Raw genomic sequence first — 23,658 nt, 5'->3', positions numbered from 1 at the left:
GGCCAAGTTGGGGATGCCACGATGCGGGTTGCCTCTGATATCGGGCAATGAGGGTTCTCCATCGTCGGGGCTGTCCTCGTACCGGGCCAGTCTTTATAGCAATTGCTGTCGTGCAGGGTAAGCACCATTGTTGCATCCAACCGCCCGCCATCTCCTTGCGCAATGATGGCCAAGAATTGTGCAAGCCGTGGGCGATCGATATGGATTGCTGCTCTGGGTTCTGCTTGGTCCGCAGTTCTGGATCTCAGTTACATAATTGTGCCATCGCTGTGACAATGACAGAATTCCCATCCCTCCCCTTTGCAGTCAAATCGATGATCCACATTGACCTATCAAGGAATGGGGACAAGGGGGGAGGAGGAGTGATATGCGATAACCGGCCCTTGGTATTCGACCCGTTCTCCATAAGGAAGAGCTGCCGAATACCGACGACCAATGAATATGCATGGTTTGTAAGCTGTGCTGCGCGACTTGGGGCAGGCTTGGCATGTCGCATGCCCTGGGAGTTGCGATGGCAACACCGACAGCGATTTTTAAATCATCTGTACCACAGTAATGCACAGAACCCCTGCATCTCCGCGGAGAAATTCCTTCCACTGGACACTGCTCGTCCCATCTCAGATCGCGCCTTCCTCCTCACCGTGTCGTCTCTTTCGGAGCAGCATGTGTCTTCTCTCTATCAAATTTCATGGTTGGGTCGCACCTAACTCTCCCAGAGGACCGGCAGGGATGGTGGGATAGCTTCTATGTAGGTATTTCGTCGGTTGCTGTCTCTAGGTGAGATTCACAGAGCGTGGAAAGTTGGAAGACTGGAATGAGTTCAAACACAAGAAACTTTCAAATTATTTACACGGATACCGTTGAAGCCCCGAGGGAGCACGCACTGGATGAGATCGAGTTGTCAGACTTTGACTTGGCTTGTAGGGGTTGGTTTTGAGCATCAGATCCTTTGTAGAGAACCATCGACACTGTCAACGATGCACCCCATCACACCCAGAAGTTCTGCAACCCCAAGGCCCACCTCGTCGATGCCAGTACAGTGTCGTTGCTTCGATAGTGTACCTAGGACAGTGAGTTCCGGGTCGTAATGGCCGTCCACCTAGGTAGTGAATATGTATGGCCGTCCACCTAGTGGAGCTCTGCTTTTTAAACGTGGGAATGTCCTGCTGATGTCATTTTTGTCAAACTCTTCAATTTGTCCCACGGGCTTCCTTGACCATCAACACCACCATTGCTTGGCAATATCATGCCAATCGAATGATGCTAAACACCAGCAACATGGCGGACTTCAGTGCCAATATTCGCCGCGGAATCACCTCCGGAGGTGTGGGATATCTTGCCCGTTACAACAAAACGCCGCCTTTGGCCGTCAGCGGCACTGCCAATTCGTCGACCTGGGGCAGCAGCCGCATCCTTCGCCCTCTTCACCAAAACAGCTACCCTGCCCTCAGCACTGCCTGGAAGGAGGGCCTAAAAACCCGAATGGTTGATGCGCTTGATCAGGCTCATGTCAAGTTCACGATGATTGGTATCTTCGGTATCGGCCGAACCCCTGCTGCTCCTGCCGAAAATGACATTCCCGATCATGATGATGTTGCTCTGGTTCTGTCTGTCAAGCCCGCTTCGTTGACCATCAAGGGTGCTGTGGATGGCATCGAAATGCTTGGTCACATTTTGAGCAGGTACGATTGCTTGTTTGTTGTCTTGTTATATCTCACCTGGTCTAGTCTTGCTGATCTCTCATCGACGTCTCAGCTTTGGGCTTCTGGACTCGATGACATCGAGATTATGGAGGGACTCACCGCGCGCTACAATCACCCACCCTGGCTTGCCTTTGAAGACACGTACGGTGCTACGCCTAGCCTCGGCGGCAGTGTCGGTCCTGCTGTTTCCGGAATCGCATCTCAATCCGGGTCTCTAGGTTTCTACGTCCAGCTCGACCTAGTCAAGACCCAAAAACGTGTTTTTCTCGGCATGGGCTACCACCATGTTCTAGCACCTGGTAAGCAATCCCAAGCTGGCCTTACCTAGCTTGTATGTTGGCGGGGGCTAATTTTGCGTTCTAAATTCTCAGGGTGCTATTACCATGTTTGAAGCTATTCAGGCAGATGGCAATGGCGCTGCTCATGGAAGTGATGCATTTCGGATGATCGAGAGCCCTTCTCATGCCGACCATGTCTAGTGGATGACGTCGCTTGAGAAGAGGATTGCTACCTCGGAGGCCCAAATTGCTGGAAAGACGAACTATTTCGGCCGTGTCAGTATACCCAAGGACACTCTCACCCATGAGGCTCGCCAGAGCCGTCAGCAACTGGATGAGGCTCAAACTTTCCGACGACCTATCGGCCCAATTCTCGTCACTTCCGGCCTTACGCAGGTCTCCGCTTCCCACAGCTGCCGTCTCGACTGGGGAGCTATCATTCTCGATGGGACTCGCTTTTCCAACGGCTACTCGAATGTAAGATACTTCTCTTCGGATGATGCTCCTTTTTAATATTGAATGTGTGTTTTATTAACAACCCAACCAAAGAACGCACCCCAGCATCTCATCAAGTATCTCTGCGACATCGGCTACAACCCTGCCAAAGCTGAACGCGACAATCGCGTCTTCAAGATCGGTCGCACCACGGGCCCGACCAAGGGGATCTGGCACAGTTTCCGCGTCATTACACGCGAATACGATGATTCCACTGGGAAACTTGTGGTTGAGAGCGAGGAGCCAGTCGTCTTGCCTGTCACTCGAGACGATATCGCATTTGCCGGGCCCGGTGACTCGGGTGCCTTGGTGTATGGTGCGCTGGGTGCTCCCGTGGGCATGGTCTGGGGCGGTATGCGAAACACCGCCAATAGGGCTGAGGCTGATGCGGAGTTCGAGGGTGTTGATATGAGCAACGCCTGCTTCTTCACGCCTCTCGATGCTGTGCTGGAGAGTCTTTCTGCGGTCGTGGAAGCCGAGTATGGAAAAGGAAACGTTTCTCTCTCTCTGGTGGCTTGATAGTGAGCTAGGACAGGGATCCGTCCACCATTAGGTCTGGAGATCATGACATGCAATGGGAGTTTAGCCGCTAGACAGAGAAGAAAGGCTTTTCATTCAACTAGGCCTCTAGAAATTTGCCATACTCCATTGAAATGGAGTCACACAGCCCCAGGAGGTAGGCTTCTCGATCAACAGTCACCAAAACATTACTGAAGTAACTTGGAAACCTCACATATCGGTTGGATGGATGCGAGCCTTGACGATAGCTTCATCATTACCGGATTAGGTAATGTTGGCAGTTCCCAGCCATGGCTGTGTACTGCGCATTATTAAGCACCGCCTTTCGTAGAGAGCCATCACTTAATTTAGATAGGTACGCAATATACGGGCGGACAGCTGGTAATTATAGGTAAATCTGTCTGGACTCTAGTCCACGCACGGGATCTGTCATTCCCCCTCCCAGCCACCCGAGGGATTGTATTGCCCAATATAGAGCTTTCCCCCACATGTAGCCAAGTCTTCGCCGCACTTCGTTCCGTTCCTGGTTGCCATTTTCAGTAAGGCGCCGGTCGTTGCTTACCAAGGAGTGAGCGCACGCGGTTGAGCCCCCGCCGGGTGGCCGCTCTTGTTCGCTCACTCAGGCACGAACAGGGTCCCTATTAATCCCAGGCTTTGCCGGGGTGCATAGTAAATTGTCGTTCATATAAATTTAAAGTTTTCTCCTCTGAGAGGGCCTGCTATTGGCGGGTGCAGCCCATTCCGTCCAGTTGTCGACTTATTAGGCAAAAGAAGAGCCGTTCCTGACCGTGCACAAATCGAAGACGGATTGCCGCGATGCCGACCATGGACGGGGATAAGGATAAGGTAGGAAATAGTTTATAACGTCCCTCAAACCCCAGGAGGGCGGCGTCGTTGTTGTGCCTGAAATCTCGTTCTTTATCTAATTAACCCATTCACCATCCTCTGTGACACCTCGTCCCCCCTCACGCGCATCATCGTCAACCATGCAATTGCCCCTTGCCTCCCTCCTCGGCGTCGCGGCCCTCGCTTCGCAGGCGTCGGCTCACGGCCTCGTCACCAAGCCCGATGCGCGGACGCCGGGCGACGCGACAGCGGCGGTGTGCGGCAAGACCATGGTGGATTTCTACAAGGCCGACAACACGTCGTACCCCGAGGCGCTGCTCCGGGCCAACCCGAACGGGCTGAAGGACGGCTACGACGCGGCCAAGTGCGACCTCTGGCTGTGCAAGGGCTTCCAGTTCGCCGACAACAAGGACCACGTGCAGAAGTACAAGCCCGGCGACGTCGTCGACATGGAGGTGTTCATCAGGATACCGCACAAGGGCTACGCCAACGTCAGCGTCGTCGACACCACCACCAACAAGGTCATCGGCGAGGCGCTCAAGACCTGGGCCGATGACTACGCCGCCACCAACACCCCGCCCAAGGACCAGACCTCGTTCAGCGTCACGATCCCCGATCTGGCCGGCAAGTGCACCGAGGCCGGTGTCTGCGTACGTTTCTCTCCTGTATCGCTGCGCAAGCGAGTTAATCATTGATTTCATCCGATACTGACAATCGATAATAGGCTCTCCAGTGGTACTGGTTCGGCCAGGGTCAGACTTACGAGTCATGCATCGACTTCACCGTTCCCGCTGCGGAGGCCGCCCCGGCCGCCGTCCGGGGTCGCTCATGGTACTGAGTTTGACGGTGCTGTTGGATTCTCTAGCTTCTTCTAGAGGCATGGGTTGTAAATGGGTGTCGTTTTTTGCTTCTTATCCAGATCCTGTAGAACCTTGTATCTAGCTTCGCCAAGTAATTTACCCCCAAGAACATCCGAGTTCACGGTAGCACAAGTGACCCAAAAACCGACCCGTTCGAACCAAAGATGCCATTCTAGCCAGGATGCAGCAACGCCTCCTCTCAAATCGGGACGGTAAACCCCCGCTCACTTCCCCCTCCCCCCTCCCCCCTTCCAAAACTTCTTATCAACCCGATCATCCTCCGCCCTCCCAGCCCGATCATGCCTCGCCTCAAACTCCCTATTATGCTCCTCCACCTCCCTCCTCTGCTCCCCCGTCAGTCCCTCGGCGGGCCCCCCGTTCCCGCCCGCCTTGTCCCCCGGCACGCTCGCGTTCGTGATCTTGGGCCGCGGCGGCGCGCTCACGGACCCCTCCAGCGGCTCCCCGCCCCCCGTCCGGCCCCGCACTCGCCCCTCGGCCAGCGCGTCTGGGATCGCCCCTGGTGTCGCGTTGCCGTTGTTCTTGTTGTTGTGCTCCTCGGCTGCCGTCTTGGATCGCGAGCCGCCCGACTCGGCGCTCGGGCCCGAGGATGCGGCTGGGGAGGACTTGGTCGCGGCGGACATGGCGCGGGCTGATGGGGTGTGTGTGGTTATGGGCGGGAGGTGGACTTGTGCTGCGAGGGGTGGCAGGAGGGTTGGTCGTAGGCGTAGGGGGAAACGTTGCATGGTGCTGGCGGCTGGGGTTGGTTTGTTTTGTGTTGACTTGACGAATTTCGGTGAGGTTTGGCTTTGAGGAAGGTAAACGGATGACAGATTTCAATGGATTGCTGAACCTGGAAAGTATTTAATTGCATGAGAGAGATACCCCAAGTAAATAGTACAGGGGAGTGGGAGGTGACGTTGTGCGGCACCCCATGATGTCATATCCCCCAGATGCGGGTCCAAATTGGGGCAGATCAAGGATGCAGTTGTCTATGAACACCAGTAGAATCCAAATCCAGGAAGGTGGTCCGGATGAGTGCTACCCACTCCACCACAAGATATTGCCGAGTCATCGCGTACAACTTGGCAAGTAGTGGTAGGAGCTGCTCGAATTACGATACATACACCGATTACAAAAGACCCCTCAAGCTGTCGACGATCTGTCGCGACGATTCGTACATGTACCCCCAGCACCGGTGGATGACGGCCTCAGCAGGATTGTCGTTGGTCAGCTGGGGCCTTTTGCCGACCACAAGCGCCGCAATGACTTCATCCTCCGGGACTTCGTCCTCGGGGCCATACGGCACCTTCCATTCGACGATCTCATAGACAGCAGTGCCGAGAGCGAATAGCTCGCGGTTCATAGTGCCAACATCTTGACAATGAGGTCTATCGGACCCGGGTGGACAGTAGCGGACCTCGCATCCGTACCAGTCACGGGGATAGTCATCCACTCGGTCCGAGTCAGCGAAGTCGCCTAGCTTGATGTGCCACTTATCGAACAGAAGGGCGTTTCGGACTGAAAGATCGCCCCATACGACGCCGCACCGGTGCGTATGCGCGACGCCCTCAGCGAGCTGGACCGCTAGCTCCAGCGGGATCCGCTCGTTAGGTGGGCCTGTTGAGTTGTTCAAGATGTAATCTCGCAGGCTACCTACCATACGGGGCCCGCTCCAGGCGTACCGCCCAAGCCTTGGGCATCGTTCCCACGCCGTCTATAACCGTCGTCTCGAGGCCAAGATAGCCAAGGATGTGGTTGTGTTGCCCGAGGGCCTCGTAGATGCCCGCCTCATTCCGCGCCCTCTCGTCAGATTCTTCCACGTCCTTTCCCGGCCCCAGCGCTTCTCGGCCTTCATACCAAACCGTCCCGCCCTTCAGAACCGACGGACAGTCCTTCGCCCATCCGGTCTTACTGTCGCTTGCAACCGCATACACGACGCTATTAGCAGTCTGCGCTAGGATCTGGATCTTGCCTTCCTTGATAAATTTTGGCGCCATGGTTGGAATAAATGAATAGGGCATAGGTAATGTATATACGTATGTGTATGTGCGCGCGAGCAGGGACGATGGCGTGCTGCGCATGCGAGATAAAATAGAGAATCGTAGGGTTTTGAGCCGACGGAGTGTCACCTCTGCCCCGAAGAAGACTAGTTACCTAGCCACCGGTGCGCCGGAATTATTCTGCCCGGCAGCAAGTGGAACGAGAAGTCACTACCGAGACGAATCGCAGTTAATTCGCGATTGTTAGTTGACCTCGTCCGTCTTGCCGTGATCAATAATTACTCATCAGACAAGAACAGCATCTGCACCAAACAATTGATGGCAGCCTAATAAGCCAGAGGAAGAGACCACTTCGCGATACCCACTTGGACCGTGGGTATGCCCATCGAAGAGGTTTCAGGTGGATGGTACGCCGAGTTCAGCGTCACGGGGACTGATTCATGTAAGGCAGAATGGAGTCGATGTACAGTCTTTTCAGTATTCGCAGCAGGATTGTCGGGGGGAAGTCCCTCAAGAGGAATAAGTACGGATAAGTCTCACGCGAGATGAGCCCCGATGCGTGTTTATGGCCCATTATGGGAACCAACTCCGGGAGCCAGATCCTTCTCGACGGGATCTGAGCATGTGAACCATACATACATCTATGAGGCACCTAGAACCGAATAATGTCAAGCCCCCTTCACTTCGGGTTTCTCACTCTGCCTCGCTTGTAATTGCATGCACGCGTCATGGGATGGGATGGCCCCTGAACAATTTTCTTTTGTCACGCTTGTGGTGGCAGTGACACCTAACAAGGGGGTAAGCCTGCCACTTCGGTGGGACATCACAGCTCATCAAGTATCCTTGATTCGGGGTCCCCGATCCCACAACACGCGAGGCAGAGTTGGAAGATGGATTCAGGAGCTATGAGATCAGTGAATTTGCAGTGGGGCTATATGGCTGCCTCTCAGCTCTCACAGGTGCCATATAGGAGTTTTTAGGGGATTGGATCCTGCAAGTCGCATGAAAACCCCTGATTTGAGGCAACGCCCACTAGCATTTCCTTGTATATTCCCTTGGAGCTGACTCCAGTGACTTAAGACGATGGATTCGATGCCATGTCAGATGTCATTTTCATGCAGATAGGTCAAATTCCAGGAGTATGGACCCCCCAGTTTCTCCCAGAAGAGCATCATAGAGCCTTTCATAACGAATCAGCCCGCTCAGCGTACCGGTTGAGTCTCTCTTCCCATTGGAAAACCCATGATGTAATCAGTAGCGACTTCGAGCCTTCCGAATTTGATTCGTTTGCCAGAGCGCTGCCCCTGATACCTCCCATCGCAACCCTGACCATCCTAGCTCCCGTCCTACATTATCTCCTAACAGCTGACTACCAAGCAGAACGGCAATTGGGAGTGTTCTCCATTAGCCATCGAGAATGTCCGACACACTTTCCGAGAGGGCAACGTCGAGGCGGGCACATGGGCCATGAAAAATTGATTGGAGGCGACGACAGAGTGATTTGGGAATGGAAGCTGGCCGAGAGGCTCAAGGATGATGTGTCTGATTAGTACATGGGAGGTATTCGAAGGCGAAGGGAGTTAGGGGATATTGAAGTAGAGCCCCTAATTACGGACAGAATCAAACAGGGCATCGGCTATCTCCCAACTCCAGCATTGGAAAGAGAATGTTGATCAGACGGAATCCAACAACGGAATCCAACAACTTGCCCGCGGCCTGGTCCTTCAATTTACCTGGAATGGCAACGCCATGTGCCAGGAATCAACCGCCTCACGCGATTTGGTCAGAAGGAGGCCGTGCTATGGATCATCCTGCGCGCTTCGGGCACGTTTTACGACGACCAGCAGGAGGCCAGAATGTGCGCCAGGTTTGCCGAGTAGGTAGGTGCGCGTCGAGGCGTACATCCCCGTATGGATTGAGTGCCCCTGTGGTCAGTCGCGGCCAGTCGCGGCGAACAGGCCCGTCCGAATTCGCCTGTACCGCAAACTTGTCACCCTGAAAGGCAGATTATCAATGGGAAGGAATGACAACCCGATGAGATAGGTACCTAGAGGTAGTTAGAAGACGGAAAACAAAGGGAGGCCCTTCTTGATATCGGACCCGAGTCACCGCTAGGTGGAGTTGTGACGATCCAGTTGGCTCTACCTTCCACAATAGGTACCTGCCTAAGGTACCTAGGTATTGGCCAGAAGGAAATCGCTCTCGGTGCTGCAAGGCAAAGTGCTCCCGTCTCCTAAGAAAAGCACCCCGAAGCAAGGCGCACCTGCCCGGCCATAAAGCATGTAATGCGCCCCACCCTGGATACCTCTAGGTACCAAGTAAAGTGCCTCCGGCTATGGGGTGGTTCCTCGTCCCTACAGGCAGATATGGAGCAAAGCGCCACTGCCTCCCAAACAACCTAAAGTAAGTATCAATCGCACAATTTTGCAACCGGAAATCAGAACGCCAAACTGAGATGCCCGCCTGCCTCTTGCCCCATCAGAGATTGCAGAGGCTATCAACAACGTTGCGAAGACAATTGGCCTGCGGTGGTGGGACCACGCAACGCCAATAATAGAGGGAATTGGCGTCGGGTGTTTATTGCCCTCTGGGGGATACCTACCTGTACCTACTAAGCATGGAAGGGAGACCAGGGTTTCTTCTACTTGGGGGGTACCCAGTGGAGGGGAGAGGGAGAGTTTTGGTTTCTCTTACACAGTAGGAAGGTCCTACCTAGGTACCTGCCCTCCCTGCTTTTTTACACATCAAGAGTCAAACCTCGCAAAAGCCGACACCACACACCACCCTCAACGCCACACGAACCTCGACAAAACACGAACCACACCACTCCCAAAATTGCGTCAAATTAAAGAGCATGCCGGGCACTAAGCTTACTTCACATCAGCCTTTCCATACTAAGAGTGTTCCTGACGCCCTATCCGCTCGCAGCATCGTCTACGTTAGCTCACGTTCTCGAATTTGGTGCGCACCTACCTAAGGTAAGTGTGTACCTTCCTGACCTCCACACATGGACTTCCGACGCAGAATGGCCACTGACAGGACAGCCGCCACGACTCTATCACGATGGACTGCATCAATACCATTACCCACGCATGCTCCACAACAACTGCTGCTGCTAGCACTGCCACTGCCACAGTTACTGTCCATGTCCCAACCTGGGTCTCAACCTGCGTTCCCTGTTCAGCAGCCACCACCAAATACATATTCTCCGAGGAATCGCTCAGCCGGCTTACCGACGCTCTGTATTCGCTTGCATCGGCGAAACGTCTGAAGTACTTTCCCCCAGGTTGGGTTTTCATCCTCTGCTTCATCTGCTTCATCGCAGGAGAATGGGTTGGGAAGAAAAAGTGGCTCTACCAGCCTGTGGAGGCCGACAACCGTGTTCTCGCCGACGTCGATCCAGCCACAGCCATGGTAGACCAACAACAAGAATGACATGGAAATATCGGGAGTGGGGATGGGAGTCTGATAAAGGCAGACTCTATCTGGGTCATTTTTCACCACCTCTTGGCTCGGGGTTTCTGTGTGCTGTGCTTCTGGGAGGAAGTGGAGGGGTTGTCAACAAGGCAGAGAATGGAAGGACGAAAGGGGCCATGCTATGATACTACTGTATTTGAGATCAGCTCATATTCCTAGGTACCTGCATGTAGCAAGGCATTGGGCTGTGCTTTCTTTCCCCTTCGGAGAAAGCTTCCGAGGTCACTGCCATGACCGGTTTGCTCAACTGAACACAGGAACGAACATCACGAAGGCCAAGTAAAGTGGGGCGTGGCACGGGTAGTGGTGGGGGAGGTTGTGGTTTGGCCAACACTACTTTTGCCCAAAATCACTCTCCCCAAGACCTATCTCCCAGCAAACCCAACATCACTTTCCCGAAGACCTATCTCCCAGCAAACCAAAAATAACTGGCCAGAATATCCCCGAGAACCAGAATTCGCAAGCAACAGTATCCTCGCAAATACTAGAGGGGCGGATTGCCGCCACCTGGCGGATGACGAATCTGTCGAGATGCTCGATGTTAAGAACACCAGCAATCCCCCCGATTCCGCCAACGCCCCCGGCCCCAACAACGCCCCCGGACATCATAATAACACCAACGGTGCTGTTGGTTGGCCTGCTGACCCAACTTCCCCTGCTGATCCCGCCGCTCCCGCCGGTCCTCGCCGGGCTGGCTCTTCTGGGCCTGGAAACAATACTGGTCATCTTCGTGCCTACCTGTCCCGGCTTACTCCTATCATCACCAATGGCCCCACCAGCCTCGCCCCGCTCGCTCCCGACAATGCTGCCAGGAATACGCCGACAGCCACCGGACCCATCTCAGGCGATCAGAGAAAAAGGGGGGGTAGGAAGGGAGGGGGGGGAGGGAGTCAGAGGGAGGGCAGCGGAGGGGGGCGGTGAGAGGGCAGTGGAGGGTGGTGGACGGGAGTATTCCTGCTGTTGGACTAATTGCTATCGGGAATTGCTCCCGGGGCATGCGCCATTTGCTCCGCGGGTAGGCGATTAGTGTATCACAGGGCAGCGGCAAGGTGGTGAAAAATCGGCAACACCTGCCACTGCCGTTACTGTCTATTGCTCTTTCCGTTACTGTCTATTGCTCTTTCCGTTACTGTCTATTGCTCTTTCCGTTGCTGTCTATTGCTCTTTCCATTGCTGTCTATCGCTCTTTTCGTCGCTGTCTATCGCTCTTTCCGTCGCTGTCTATTGCTCTTTCCGTCGCCATCTATCGCTATTGCCGTCGCTGTCTATTGCACTTGCTATTTCTAGCAATACCCAGCAAAGCAATAGCAGTAGTAATACCGATAGCAGCTGTTACCAATTTCTACCATCTGCGTCCAAGCTCTGACACCTGGAATGGATAGACCACCTGCCTGAGAGGAAGTGGCGCATGCCCGCAGCGAAATCCGGCGCAAGTTTGTGTACGCCAGTGCTGTGCTCAGATCATTGCGACGCTGAAGGATGTTGATGTCTGGGGCGTCGTTGTCAACCTTTCCAAGGTCATGGAGGACAGGTTTGTCAAAGACATATGCAATGGAGTGGCAGTCCAGCTCCAGCCAGTGCGGCTGCATGGGGACAAGTCGATTCCCGACGCGAACTTGCGAGTCAGTCCTAACAGGGGTTGAGCATGCCTCTCTACAGTGTGACGGGTATGTCCCAGGTAGACAGCTAGACAAAAGCACGTCCCTATTAGATAGCATCCTCAGGACCGTCTTATTTATTATGAGATAGCATCTGTCCGGGACAGGGCAATGCAGCACCTTGCATCTTCTTGGGTGGCATATTTTTACCCTCTCGTTGTCTGTTTCTATTGCTGTCGCTGTCGCCATTGCCGCCGCCATTGCTATTGCTACATTGCTTCATTCTTGTCGTCGCCCAGACCTGCGCAGCAAAGCTCAATAATATATATAGATGTCATCCGTCTAGGACGGAGCAATGTAGCACCTTGAAACTTATTGAGTCCGTTTGACGCCTGTGTCACGTCTGAATTGCTCTGTTCTGTGAGGATTCGAGTTCTCGACCTCCCTTACGAAATTGTGCATGGCACCCAATCCGACTCATCCGCTTGGAACTGTGTCCTTCTACCACTTTTATGATTCCAGTTCAAACAGAGGGGGAAGGGTAAAGGGATAAGCCTACAGGCCACAGACGCAGCTCAGAAAGGCATCCCGCCACTTGTCTCGTATTCTTGTCCCTGTCCCGGATTTTTTCCTCCCTCTTCTTTTTTCTTTTTCGTTTTGTCGTCTACATTGTCAGTTCTGTTGTTTCCGTTTCTTCCCGTGTTGTTTCTGTCACTATGACAGTCAATGTTACTACAGGTCGCAGAAACGCCTCTGAACATGTCAGACGGCCTCGGAGAATGTCTGGGCGAGCTCCTGGTGAACGTTGTCGGTAGAGCCATCCTGACCGGCGCAGTCATTGTCATCGACAAGCAGATAGTCCAACGACGGGATGTGGTTATACGATGGGGCCGCCAGTTCCAGAACTGGTTTCCTCTGCCCGAATGGATGTTCATATTTGCCGAGAATGATCCGGGGATGCCGGACACGGATATGCGGATCCCCTGGGCATTGGGCTTCATGGTTGTTGGTCCAGGCTGTATTGCCGGCCTTGTTTGGCTGGTGCTCATCCTCTCGAAGCGGTGCTTGAGGTCGCGGATACTCGCGATGGAAGATGGCCACTGTCGTGCTGCGTTATCAAAGGGACAGCCTGGTCAACAGGATCAAAATGAGAGGAACTTGGGCTTGGAAGCGTCAACTCGGTCGGTCTGGGTTGGATGATGTGACATATCCAGGTACTTGAAACTGAAGAAACACGCTGTTTCATTGCCCTATTTGGGCTTTTGACACTGTTCCTGAGGATCGCTGGCTCTCGTCGTCCCCTCTCGTCGTCCCTCTTAGGCCCAACCCTCGACCACGCCACCTAGGTCCTTACCAGGAATAACACGACCTTCCAGACGGAATCGCAGCTTAAGCTCCGTAAATAGCACATTTGAAGTGTCTCTTCATTTTTGCATGCACAGATTGTTCAGAAAGAAGCCAATACGTCATATTTCCACTCTTGCAGCTACATCTCCTGCAACTCCACTCTCACGAGTTCTCCTCCTTTAACCTTTTGTCCTCCGATCTCACTTTGCTTGAGCTGCCCATCACAATATAGAAAATATAGACCCTGCTCAATAGGTCATGATGCTGTCCAATGATTGTTGAAATGACCACTAATTACTTCAGCATCCCAAATCCAAGAATCAGCCATGTGTACCTGGCTTATTCATCCCATCATTCGTAAGATATTTAAGGCACGGCGTCTTGTTTGTGAGGCTCCGCTCATTAACGTGTGTAACAAACATGGAAGACTGCATCTTTGCGAAATACGGCATACTTCAAGATGAAAGCTACCTAGAGGAGAGGGGGCTTGCCTTTGGCGACGAGCCGGGTGTTTTGTCCTATCCATATTACTTGCACCTGTATCAAATGCACCTGTGCAAGTTTTGGTTTGGGGTAATTAAAAACAGATCCATTAAATCAGCGGCAAATACAAAACATGCATCGCAAGCCGTGACCAGATCCGACGCCCAGACGGCTAAATTGGCCTACGCCTCGTACCTAATTGTGCCTCAACGCAGCCCCCTATATTTTCGAAATTTGCCGAGCAGCTTCTCCACGATAACTCGCCCTGATGGCCTCACACGCACTTTAAATCTCCGCCTTGGGGGGGACCCTGTGCTGGGATGTCGGTCATGTCGAGAAAGGATAGACCCCACAGCCCACACGTCCCTACATAATGGAAGGCTGTTCCTCGACGCTGCTCCGGCCTGCCATGTCTTTGGATCCTCATCACAACAGGCCGCCAAGGAGCCAAGAAGATAATGCACGACCTCCGGACTTTTGCGGCCGCAGCCCTGGTCCTCGCGGCGGGGCCGCTGGTCCACGGCTTCCCCCGTGGCATCGAGAGATCGCACCTCATCCATCGCGTCAGAGATGTGGAGCCATCGTATGACTACGTCATCGTCGGCGGTGGCACTGCCGGCTTGACCGTCGCGGACCGCCTGACCGAGGATGGGGAGACGACCGTGCTGGTCATCGAGCACGGAGAGCTGGGTAGGCACAGCAGCAGCAACCGAGAACTGGAGAAGAATTGGGAGACGGAGCTAACAGAGACCGCCGCCAGTCGATTCGCCCCTAATCAGCACCGTGCAGGGGGGCTTCTCGGGCATGTCCCAGCAGTTCATGTACAAGATAAACTCGGTGCCGCAGGTGAACCTGCGCAACCACACGATAGGGGTGCTGGCCGGGAAGGTAGTCGGCGGTAGCTCCGCCGTCAACGCCTTGATGACGGTGCGCGGCACGGTGGAGGACTACGACAGGTGGGGCAACTTCTTCTCCAACTCGTCCGACTGGAGCTGGGATGGCATGCTGCCGTATTTCAAGAAGGCCCTCAACTTTGTGCCCCCGTTGGAAGAGGTCGCCGAGTCGTCCAACATCACGTACGACACGAGCTACTGGGGCAATACGTCTGGCGTCTACGCCGCATGGCCGTCCTACCAGTACCCGGGGACGAAGGTGCAGCTCGATGCCTTCAGGGAGATTGAAGGCGCCGAGTTCACGCCTGACAGCGGGTCGGGCCGCCCGGGGGTGTACTGGTTCCCCCAGTTCATGGACCCCAAGACTGTCACGCGGTCGTTCGCCAAGACGGGCCACTACGAGAACATCAAGCGAAATAACTACCAGCTCATTACCGGGAGCAAAGTGTTGAAGATCGAGCTGAACGGGACGACGGCCACGGGGGTGACGTTCGTGTCGGCCAATGATGCCACCGTCACCACCACGGTCCGAGCCAGCAAGGAGGTGATACTTTGCGCGGGAGGTATCCACAGCCCGCAGGTCCTCCAGCGCAGCGGTATCGGCCCGCAGAAGATCCTGACTGCGGCCAACATAAGCACCGTGGTCGACCTCCCCGGCGTTGGCCAGAACTTCCAGGATCATCCGATGCTGCAGATGAGAATCACCCGTAAGTTGCTACAACGTCTTGAGTCTCCCAAATGCCCATCTCATGCTAAACAAAGTGCCGTAGTCAACAAGCTCAACATCACCCCCTCGGCGCAGGACCTCTTTGGCAACACCTCCTTCCACCGCTGGGCCGACGACGAATGGGCCACCAACAAGTCAGGGCCCTACTCGATCGCGACAGGCAACGCCGCAGCCTGGCTCTCCTTCCCCGTCATCTCGCCACGGTGGTCCGAGCTAGCCGACCAGCTGCAGGCCCAGGACCCAGCCGCCTCCCTGCCGCCGGACACGGACCCGACCGTAGTAGCCGGCTACGCGGCGCAGATGCGCTCGTACGCGCAGGCGCTGCGCGGCAACGGCACGGCCTTCTACAACCTGTGCCTGACGGGCTCGGCCGGCAACGGCGCCCTCGTGGACCTGCACCCCCTTAGCCGCGGCACCGTCAACGTCGACCCGCGCGACCCGTTCGGGCTCGAGCCCGTCGTCGACTACCGCGCCCTCGCCAACCCGCTCGATACCGCCCTCATGGCCGAGATGCTGCGCTTCACCCGCCGCTTCTACTTCAACACCACGGCCAACGCCCAGTACGACCCCCGCGAGCTGAGCCCCGGCCCGAAGGTCCAGACCGATGAGGAGCTCGCCGATTACCTGGCGACTTCCCTGTCGCCTACCGAGTACCACCCGGCTGGCACGTGCGCTATGATGCCCCTCGACCTGGGGGGTGTCGTTGACGAGGCCCTGCGCGTGTATGGCGTCCAGAATTTGCGTGTCGTTGACGCTAGTATCATGCCGACGCTGCCTGGCGGGAATACCTGCCAGACCGTATATGCCATTGCTGAAAAGGTAAGGAGGGATATGCACACATCTCTAAAAGTTGAAGTCGTTTGCTGACCGGGATTCCTTGCAGGCTGCGGATATCATCAAGTCGGGCTACAAGACCCCCGCCAGAAGGATGAGAGCAGCTTAACGAGCTAGTGGCGGACTGTGTACGGTGCCGACGGACTTGAAGACAAGATCTGTGCTGCCAGGGTGAGTGACGGCTGATGTGGAAGGAAATGCAGAGTGACCTTGGGGTGACTTGCCGTAATCCATATTATTGCGACCGTCTATCGAGAAGTGAACTGCATCTTGAGGAATCTCCTGCATTGGATTGTACACCAAATTCCTTGGTCTTGTATTATTGAGCGGTGTTTCTGTGAGGCCAATGTGCCACACACCCTTCTAAACTTGTGGTAAGACATTATGGATCTGTGGTATTTTTAAACACTCTCTAAAGAAGGAAAAGATGAATTGGAAACGTCAGTATTGGCGTTATGTACTAGCTGCAATAAACCTTTCCTTCTACAACCCTCCAAGGGAACAAAACCCTTGCCTCCTTCGGGCAACTCAGCCCCTCCACGGCCGTCTTAATGAAATGTGTAGCGAAACGAATGTTTCTGAAAGTGCAATTTAGGCTTAGCCCCCTGCCTTGTCCCCTATCATGCCCGCCTACGTAGGCTGTAATGGATATTACCAGTGCCAGCCCTAGTATCTCTCCTGGATCCGGCTGAACTCATACTCCTGCTTCGGCGAGGGGACCGTCATGCAGATGTCGTCAAGCGACCGTTGACCCGGCAGCCTCTCCATCCTGAACACCTCGTAGAGACCGCCCTTTTGGTTCTTCAGCTTCCGGGTGGCTACCACCCTGTACAGCCCATCGTAGCGGATGCCCACGGTCGGCGCGAAAGCCCTCTTCGTCTTGGCGCCGCGCAACACCCTGACGGGCTTGCCCGTGGCGAGCGACGTGTGCAGGCTGCGCGTGGCGTTGCTCTCGTGGAGGATGCGCCGCGGGTCCTGGTTCTCGTGGCTGCCGTCGCCGCTGTACCAGATGGAGTCGCCGTCGTCGGCGTCGAGGTCGTCGTACGTGCCCGACAGGACCACCGACCACGTGCCCAGCTCGGCGTCGCCGGCGATGCCCTTGACCGAGGCGCCGTGCGCGCCGTGGAAGAGCGCCACCAGCTGGAACGGCCACCACGCCCCCGGCTCCAGCCCGTTGTGCCCAAACACCTTGGCGCCCCGCTTCTCCGCCAGGTACTGGCTGTTGAGAACGTAGCTGGCCCGCCGCCCGGGCTTGAACGCCACCCCGTGCATGATGCCATTCCGGCCCCAGATCGGGTGGTCTGGCGGCGGGAGCCGCATCGACGTAACCGAGTTGACGATGCTGCTCATCCCGGACCCGGCGGAGGACCCGGACCCGGACCCGGTGGCCGTGGGTGCGGCACCAACGGGCTCTTCTCCTTCGCCCTCGCCGTCGTTGGTCGACGTGGCACCCCATTTCTCGGCTTCGAACCGATTGTAAGCCGCCCGGGCCATCTCGGCAAGCGAGCTCGGGAGATAATAGGTGGGGTCGAATAGTATGCTGAGGGCCACGTGGATCTGGGTGTGGTCCCTCAGCTTTGGTGTCATGTGGACCTCGGTCTCGAGCCATGGGATGAAAGAACGCAGAAACCGCGTCTGGCCCTCGATTTCGGCGGTCATGGTAGGGGGGTTTCCCTTATCTCTCGCATATTTGACGGCGAGCCGCGATATCATGAGCTTCGCCCTGCGGATAAACTCCGGGGTCGAGATCCCGTCCGGGACCACGATGACTAGCGTCTCGGTGACGGGGTTTTGGTCCGACATCACGGCAAGGGTTGCGATAAAGCAGTATTCCGAATATGGAGCACGTCGGACGGAAATCTGAGATTCTAGATTAGTATTTTGTCTTCAGTTCTGCTATTCTTGTTGGAGGGAAGGCAGGATGGGGGATTTGTTATGGTAATGAAACTGCTGACCTTCTCCGGCTTTCTGGCGTGTCTGGAATCGTCCAACCAGATCCCTGGTGATTAGACCAAGTTGCCTAAAAGAACATGAGATTTCCAAGTCTACTTGAAATCCTCCTATAGACTTGTGGGATGACCGATATTTATTTTGTCCACGAGACGGAAATTTGGCTGGATGGTTCCAGAACTGCCCCCTACTAGGAAAACTGGTTGCTTTGGTTCCCTTTCAATTTGTGGTAGGCGATAATAAGGGTAACCCTTGTGGATTCCACTTCATTCCATCCACAACTGAAGGTAAGTACCTAGGTACCCAAGTCGTTTACAGGTAATTAAGGTACCTCGATAACAGTACCTCCTGTCAACAACAAGTATACGTCGACAATTGTGTCTTGATGAGTGAGATGTGCCTTGCAAGGTATATACCATACATGGTATGGGAATGGTATGGGAATGGTATGGGAATGTATCAGCGAGCGCAACTTGACATGGAAGCTTGCACTTGCATAACTTCACCAAGCTGACAAGTGTCTCTAGTTTCAAGATATGCCAGGGGCTTTCTAGCCAATAAAGGGGGAGCCAGGGGTTGATACAGGTGAATCAAAAGCAAAGTGTAGGAGGTGGTTGACTAATGTTCTTCTAGTCAATGCTGCGGGTTTTTAAGAAAGAAGAGAGGGAAACATTCCGATCAGTGCCTTTTATAAGGTTTGTGAAGTGTCTGTGCGCCTTCATGCTATTCGTGCCACTGGGACGTTGGCACGGGTACGTATTTAACCCTTTTTAGGATTAGTTGCGGCAGGTTACTAGAGCTTAGTAGAGTAAAATACCTAGTTTCTCTTACAAACTTGAAACAAGTCTCTGTATACAGGTAGGAGGTACCTCGTACGTGGTTTAAGACAGACCTCTCCTGATATAACCACTGAGGCTACAAGCCAGTGTCAGATTGGACAATTATGTCTGTCTTTGTCTGTCAATCAACAGCTCAAACAAAACAGGTTAGCAGCTGTATACACATTGTCCTCTTTAACGAAGTTTGATTTCTTTGACATCATGACTGTGGCAACGATGGTACATATACCCAAGCATATAACCACAATAAGACTGGATGAAACCTGGCAACAAACGCTGGACAAGCTACTTTCAAATAGGAATGGTCAAAAATGACTCACCTGCCACTCTCGTGGACGCACACTACACTACCTATCTACCGCATTGTTTGTATTAGCAAATCGGAGTGGGCTGGCAAACCGCTCTTTTGTCTGGTTCCATCTAAACAGCCAGATCTGCTCGTGAGCCCCCTTGCTGCCTGAACATGAAGTGTCATTCATCTCAGCAAAATGCCCATCTGCCTACCTTATTCGGCCTGCCAGATAATAATGCGGGTACATCGAAAAAGCCCTGGCCTGCCTACATACCCAACGTCCATATTGGCATTTTGCCCTGAAGATTACCTCTAGACCAGGCAGCGCCATTTATTGTCGATTCCTTGTGAGACTCGCGCATCTCTGCTCGTCCGTCTGCTAGACTGCCGGATCGCATTGTCCAGTCGTTGAAACAGCAGCCGATGAGATGGGCAGTCGAAGGGAAGAGCAAGGGACTTGATAAGTGGCATGTGGCTCTCCCAACGATGATCATCAATATCAACAGTCGGTCGGTACTCCCAAATATTGGCACCAGCCTAGCTGATATCTTCCTTGGGTTTCACCCCATTCAACACGGGCTCAAGAGAGGTTGGTACCTATGGTTGTATAACTGGCTGCACCCTCTGTCTCCCATCTGGATCACCTTGTTTGCAGCAGCAGCCAGAACTGCCAGTGTAGAAATGCAGGACTCGCAATTCCCCAAACCCGCGGACGTGGACTATGGAATGGGACTTGCAATTCTGGCGTGGAAGTTGTAACATTTTGGTGGAGCCTGTCATCACTCGTCACGAACCGAGAATGCCCGCAATAATTACCTCCTAATTACCCCCCCCCCTATTTCCGTCTTACATGCTTGTTTCTATTGATATCGATATTGGAGTTCCCGGTTTAAGGCCCAGTAAAAATCAGTCGAGGCTCGTTTTCGTCTCAAATCTAAGATGGAGAGCGTCACGGATAGTGCCAGTAGATTTCCTAGGCTGCAGTCAGGCTGCGGTCAGCTGCAAGTTCTGAGTGGTTGGACAGCTCGGTTTCTTCGGCCATGATCGAGTAGATCTTGACCAGTAGGGCCTGTCTCTCGGCAGCAATTCATTATGGCGTAATTAATATGGGGAACTCCGGGACGGGAAGGAACGATAAGGGACGGTGGGAGCTGCGCCCCTACCAGCGCCATGCACCTCCTGTGTAATCCATGCCAAACACCTCGACTAGAAGGCACCCGTGCCACAATAGCCGTTTAGATAGGGCTACGGCTCCTTCCCATTGGTGAGGGTGCGGGGACTCAAATTGCCGGGTGGGCGGCTGAATGAATGCATGTCGGGTAACATCTGCGCCTTGTGTTACGACCCCCCATTCTTCGACTTCGGTTTTGGTTCTATTTTCGCCCCCAACCCATGTTCGTTCACTTTGTTCCAATTCTGCCGTGATATACGATTGGCCTGATTGCCGCCCGGTGTCGTCGCCCACTGCCTCTCAACATGGTTGGTGGTTTTAATGTTCTGTTTCTGGAAGAAATTAAATACTAGGTTACACCATGTGCCCTACCTTGATTGACGGTCCAGACTTGACACCCTCGGTGTCATGGCGCATCGGCTAGGCATTCTCGATTCGGCACTGACTCGTCACTGTCGACCGAGTTTGCAGCTTGCGTCATAAATGCTTTACCTTCCTCGCGTCTCGGTAATCAGCTGCCCGACTTCTTGACGGTTAACGAGGTGCTCTTGCCTTTGTCGGACCAAGACATGTCGAACTACACCATTCACACCGGGGTCTGGGTGAACCATGACACGTCACCAATTCTAGGCGCAACCCTCACCGTCTCCATCAGATGGGGCAACTACATCATCGCCGCCTTGTCGTCCCTCGTCGCCTGGGCAGGCTCGAGGGCCTGGTCGCTGATGACTTATTACAGTCATCAGCGTCTAGCAGCAAAGCAGGATAAAGATGTCCTGGATCAGCAATTGCAGATACACTTCCGCGCGGGAGCTTCATTCTACGACTCCTGGACAGACGGCGTCGGTCTCCAGCGAGCCTGGAGTGGCCGGATCGAGCGGGTCAAGAGACGGACACTCCCCGTGATCCTGATGGCCAGCGTGTTCTTCCTCGCATTTGCCGCGGCTGGGGTCTTCGTCGCCGAGGTTGCCACCAAGAGGCAAGCTTCCCCTTCCACGCGGACACAAAACCTGGTCACTGACTCGCTGTAGCTATCAAGATGTTCTGGTGCTGGCAGCGCCTAATGATTGTGGCGACCTTGTTTTTCAAAAGAATGCTGATCTGAGTAACGGGGTCTTGGATGTTACGTCTCGGTATCAGAACGAGCTGGAATTCGAGGCACGTAACTATGCGCGCGACATCTACTATGGATCTCGCACGCGTGAGACCGTGTTTTCTCGGCCTCAGCTGCCGTTTCTGGGAAGTGAGGTTCCTTGCCCCTATACCAACGGCACCACTTGCCTCGGTCCCAACGCAACACACGGACCGGCCTGGAACGTGGATTCGGGTCCACTCGACTCCCACGTTCACTTTGGCATCAACGCCCCGCCGCACGATCGCATCATATTTAGAGAGAGTGCCACCTGCGCCGTGGTTGATCCCACGAACCTCACCACAGCCCCTTACTGGAGGATAGAGAAGTTCAACAACCATGAACTCAACATGACTTACATCGGCATTCTGCAAGAGTTCGGCCCTGATCTTGGTGGAGATTCGAATTTGGGCTTTGAGATTGGGGCCAATCTGATGTTTGAGCGGACTGGATTCTTCTCCCAGTAAGTATGCCCCGAGGTGAAGGATTGCCTCGTCTTTCGCTACTCCAACCCGCGTTTGGGCCTCAACCCCCTTTTCACCCCCTTTTCACCCTTATACCAACTGGCCCCTATCCACCCGATCCACCAATCAGCCGAATTGCATGCATGCACACATACTAACTACTTGCCACAGACGAGGGATCACTATGGCTAACGAGGCTGACCCGACCAAAGCACTGGTTGCGCCCCCATTCAACAACACCGAGGCCGACATGGTCATGATCACAACAACCCAGAGCCGCATGTTCTACTACGCCCCCGTCGACGACCCGTACTTTCTCGCCCACGAGGCGGCAACGGGTGATGAGTATGCGATAAACCTCAACGCGACTGTCTACTACGCGACCAACCCGTTCAGCTTGATGGTTTGCAGCGATCAGGCGCAGATCTGCAACCCCAACAATGGCCAATGCAGCAAACCTTCGGGGTTTTATAGGCTGAACGACGAAGTGTCCAACAACGTCATGGGGCTGAACAAAGCCCAGCTCGCTACGGCGATGCGGTTCGTGTGGAACCGCATATATGTTTCGGGACTTGTTAGCAATGTAGCGCGAGGGACAATAGGTGAGATTAGCTCTCTCCCGCGTCTGTCTTGACTCCAACAATTCCAGCCGACGGCCCCTGCGAACCGGAGGAGACTCTTGGTATCGCTAGCGGCTTCGCTCGTCTGTCTCGGTCTCTCCGAACCGACACTAACCACGTTCCCCAAATCCCCCAGGTCTCCTTGTCGCCGAGGAGAACGGAGTCCGCAGCGGTAATTCGGTCCCGCCCACACAGTGGACAAAGGAAGTCGACCTCTGGTTTGCCTCGGGCCTCGCGTCCCTCCAGCAGAGCCTCCTGGAGTGGGTCGCCAAGCCCTGGCCGTCCGGTCACCCCGAAGCGCGCTACCCGATCGTCAACATGACGGCCCTCAGCACCGCCTACACGGTACAGGGCCTTGGGGCCCAGAAGGAAAGTCTCTGCCGCAACCAGCTGATTCGCTCCAGCGCGGCGGTCCAGAACTTCAGCGTCCTTGCCCTCGTCATCGTGGTCGCCCTGTCGCTCACCATTATCGTTGCCGCCGTCGCTGTCCCGCTCTGTGTCGACCTCTCCAGGGCCCGCACGAGGAGGAGGGCCGAGGCGGGGATGGGAGCCAACCTCTCCGCCCGAGCCGAGGCAGGCCGCGTCGCCCGCCTCGCCGACGACAAGTATAGCCTCCTAGCCATGGCGCTGCAGGGTGCCGGCGTGCGCGGGTGGGTGCGCGGTGACGCCGACATACCCGTCACGGAGGGCCGCGTGCCCGTATCGCCGCCGCGCGAGACGCGCGGCGTGGCATCGTATCCGGCCGCATACGAGTCGCCCAGCGCCGACTGCAAGGAGAGGCCCGGATCCGTGGGCGGGGAGTCAGATCCGAAGGCTGCGAGCGAAGCCGCGTGGGATGTGGCGTCGAACGTCAGTGAGAAGGGAGGAGGTGGGAGATGGGACGACATTGAGCTGGAAAAGGGGTCGCCTCCCAAGTTGAGGAAGCGTGAAACTGAGCGAACGTTGGTGGGAAGTCCGGTGCAAGGGGAGTTTCCGGGCGAGGACACTATAGAGAAGGTGATAAAGGAAGCGGAATAGTTGGACGCTGTGGGCTTCAGTTTAGCAAAAATCCCTGGCTTGGTTTCCATCTCCGAGTAAATGCACGTATTGTGAGATCGCTGTCTAGTAAGAGGTCGGCACTATTTCTTTGG

General features: G+C 54.7%; 9 protein-coding genes across 9 annotated transcripts; 6 read left to right on the top strand and 3 right to left on the bottom strand.

The window, feature by feature from the left end:
* Positions 1–1,278: 1,278 nt before the first annotated feature.
* On the top strand, positions 1,279–2,995 carry QBC33DRAFT_510107 (uncharacterized protein; the record flags this gene model as incomplete). Its single annotated transcript, XM_060425745.1, has 5 exons — positions 1,279–1,682; positions 1,728–2,002; positions 2,097–2,181; positions 2,263–2,458; positions 2,531–2,995. The coding sequence occupies 5 exons, from the start codon at positions 1,279–1,281 to the stop codon at positions 2,993–2,995; spliced, it is 1,425 nt and encodes a 474-aa protein (XP_060288432.1).
* Positions 2,996–3,981: 986 nt separating this feature from the next.
* On the top strand, positions 3,982–4,679 carry QBC33DRAFT_443313 (uncharacterized protein; the record flags this gene model as incomplete). The annotated part of the gene is made up of 2 exons (XM_060424217.1): positions 3,982–4,491; positions 4,566–4,679. 2 exons carry the CDS (start codon positions 3,982–3,984, stop codon positions 4,677–4,679), a joined length of 624 nt encoding a protein of 207 aa, XP_060288431.1.
* Positions 4,680–4,768: 89 nt separating this feature from the next.
* QBC33DRAFT_2458 (uncharacterized protein) lies at positions 4,769–5,538 on the bottom strand. The gene has a single exon (XM_060422950.1). It carries the CDS (start codon positions 5,442–5,444, stop codon positions 4,926–4,928), a length of 519 nt encoding a protein of 172 aa, XP_060288430.1. The 5' UTR covers positions 5,445–5,538; the 3' UTR covers positions 4,769–4,925.
* Positions 5,539–5,830: 292 nt separating this feature from the next.
* QBC33DRAFT_553670 (uncharacterized protein) lies at positions 5,831–6,698 on the bottom strand (the record flags this gene model as incomplete). Its single annotated transcript, XM_060429434.1, has 2 exons — positions 5,831–6,285; positions 6,359–6,698. The coding sequence occupies 2 exons, from the start codon at positions 6,696–6,698 to the stop codon at positions 5,831–5,833; spliced, it is 795 nt and encodes a 264-aa protein (XP_060288429.1).
* A 2,815-nt stretch (positions 6,699–9,513) lies between these two features.
* QBC33DRAFT_564699 (uncharacterized protein) lies at positions 9,514–10,452 on the top strand. Its single transcript, XM_060430405.1, has 2 exons — positions 9,514–9,679; positions 9,746–10,452. The coding sequence occupies exon 2, from the start codon at positions 9,765–9,767 to the stop codon at positions 10,134–10,136; it is 372 nt and encodes a 123-aa protein (XP_060288428.1). The 5' UTR covers positions 9,514–9,679; positions 9,746–9,764; the 3' UTR covers positions 10,137–10,452.
* A 2,051-nt stretch (positions 10,453–12,503) lies between these two features.
* Positions 12,504–13,011, top strand: QBC33DRAFT_520574 (uncharacterized protein). Its single transcript, XM_060426388.1, has one exon. It carries the CDS (start codon positions 12,536–12,538, stop codon positions 12,974–12,976), a length of 441 nt encoding a protein of 146 aa, XP_060288427.1. The 5' UTR covers positions 12,504–12,535; the 3' UTR covers positions 12,977–13,011.
* Positions 13,012–14,064: 1,053 nt separating this feature from the next.
* Positions 14,065–16,328, top strand: QBC33DRAFT_582643 (oxygen-dependent choline dehydrogenase; the record flags this gene model as incomplete). Its single annotated transcript, XM_060431351.1, has 4 exons — positions 14,065–14,296; positions 14,367–15,206; positions 15,270–16,045; positions 16,110–16,328. The coding sequence occupies 4 exons, from the start codon at positions 14,065–14,067 to the stop codon at positions 16,167–16,169; spliced, it is 1,908 nt and encodes a 635-aa protein (XP_060288426.1). The 3' UTR covers positions 16,170–16,328.
* A 209-nt stretch (positions 16,329–16,537) lies between these two features.
* Positions 16,538–18,259, bottom strand: QBC33DRAFT_2393 (PUA-like domain-containing protein). The gene is made up of 2 exons (XM_060422901.1): positions 18,016–18,259; positions 16,538–17,920 (listed from the first exon to the last, which is right to left on the bottom strand). Exon 2 carries the CDS (start codon positions 17,861–17,863, stop codon positions 16,727–16,729), a length of 1,137 nt encoding a protein of 378 aa, XP_060288425.1. The 5' UTR covers positions 17,864–17,920; positions 18,016–18,259; the 3' UTR covers positions 16,538–16,726.
* A 2,622-nt stretch (positions 18,260–20,881) lies between these two features.
* Positions 20,882–23,545, top strand: QBC33DRAFT_553665 (uncharacterized protein; the record flags this gene model as incomplete). The annotated part of the gene is made up of 4 exons (XM_060429433.1): positions 20,882–21,291; positions 21,344–21,907; positions 22,080–22,510; positions 22,665–23,545. The coding sequence occupies 4 exons, from the start codon at positions 20,882–20,884 to the stop codon at positions 23,543–23,545; spliced, it is 2,286 nt and encodes a 761-aa protein (XP_060288424.1).
* Positions 23,546–23,658: the final 113 nt, after the last annotated feature.

The sequence above is a fragment of the Phialemonium atrogriseum genome (assembly GCF_030411735.1).
Source record: "Phialemonium atrogriseum strain 8032-3 unplaced genomic scaffold QBC33scaffold_1, whole genome shotgun sequence".
Classification (NCBI taxonomy): domain Eukaryota; kingdom Fungi; phylum Ascomycota; class Sordariomycetes; order Cephalothecales; family Cephalothecaceae; genus Phialemonium; species Phialemonium atrogriseum.
This window is presented reverse-complemented; position numbering and strand designations above follow the sequence as displayed.

What these genes read in the sequence shown, in the direction of transcription:
- QBC33DRAFT_2458 (XM_060422950.1), bottom strand. Translation starts at nt 5,444, where the DNA reads ATGCAACGTTTCCCCCTACGCCTACGACCAACCCTCCTGCCACCCCTC.
- QBC33DRAFT_564699 (XM_060430405.1), top strand. Translation starts at nt 9,765, where the DNA reads ATGGACTGCATCAATACCATTACCCACGCATGCTCCACAACAACTGCT.
- QBC33DRAFT_520574 (XM_060426388.1), top strand. Translation starts at nt 12,536, where the DNA reads ATGTCAGACGGCCTCGGAGAATGTCTGGGCGAGCTCCTGGTGAACGTT.
- QBC33DRAFT_2393 (XM_060422901.1), bottom strand. Translation starts at nt 17,863, where the DNA reads ATGTCGGACCAAAACCCCGTCACCGAGACGCTAGTCATCGTGGTCCCG.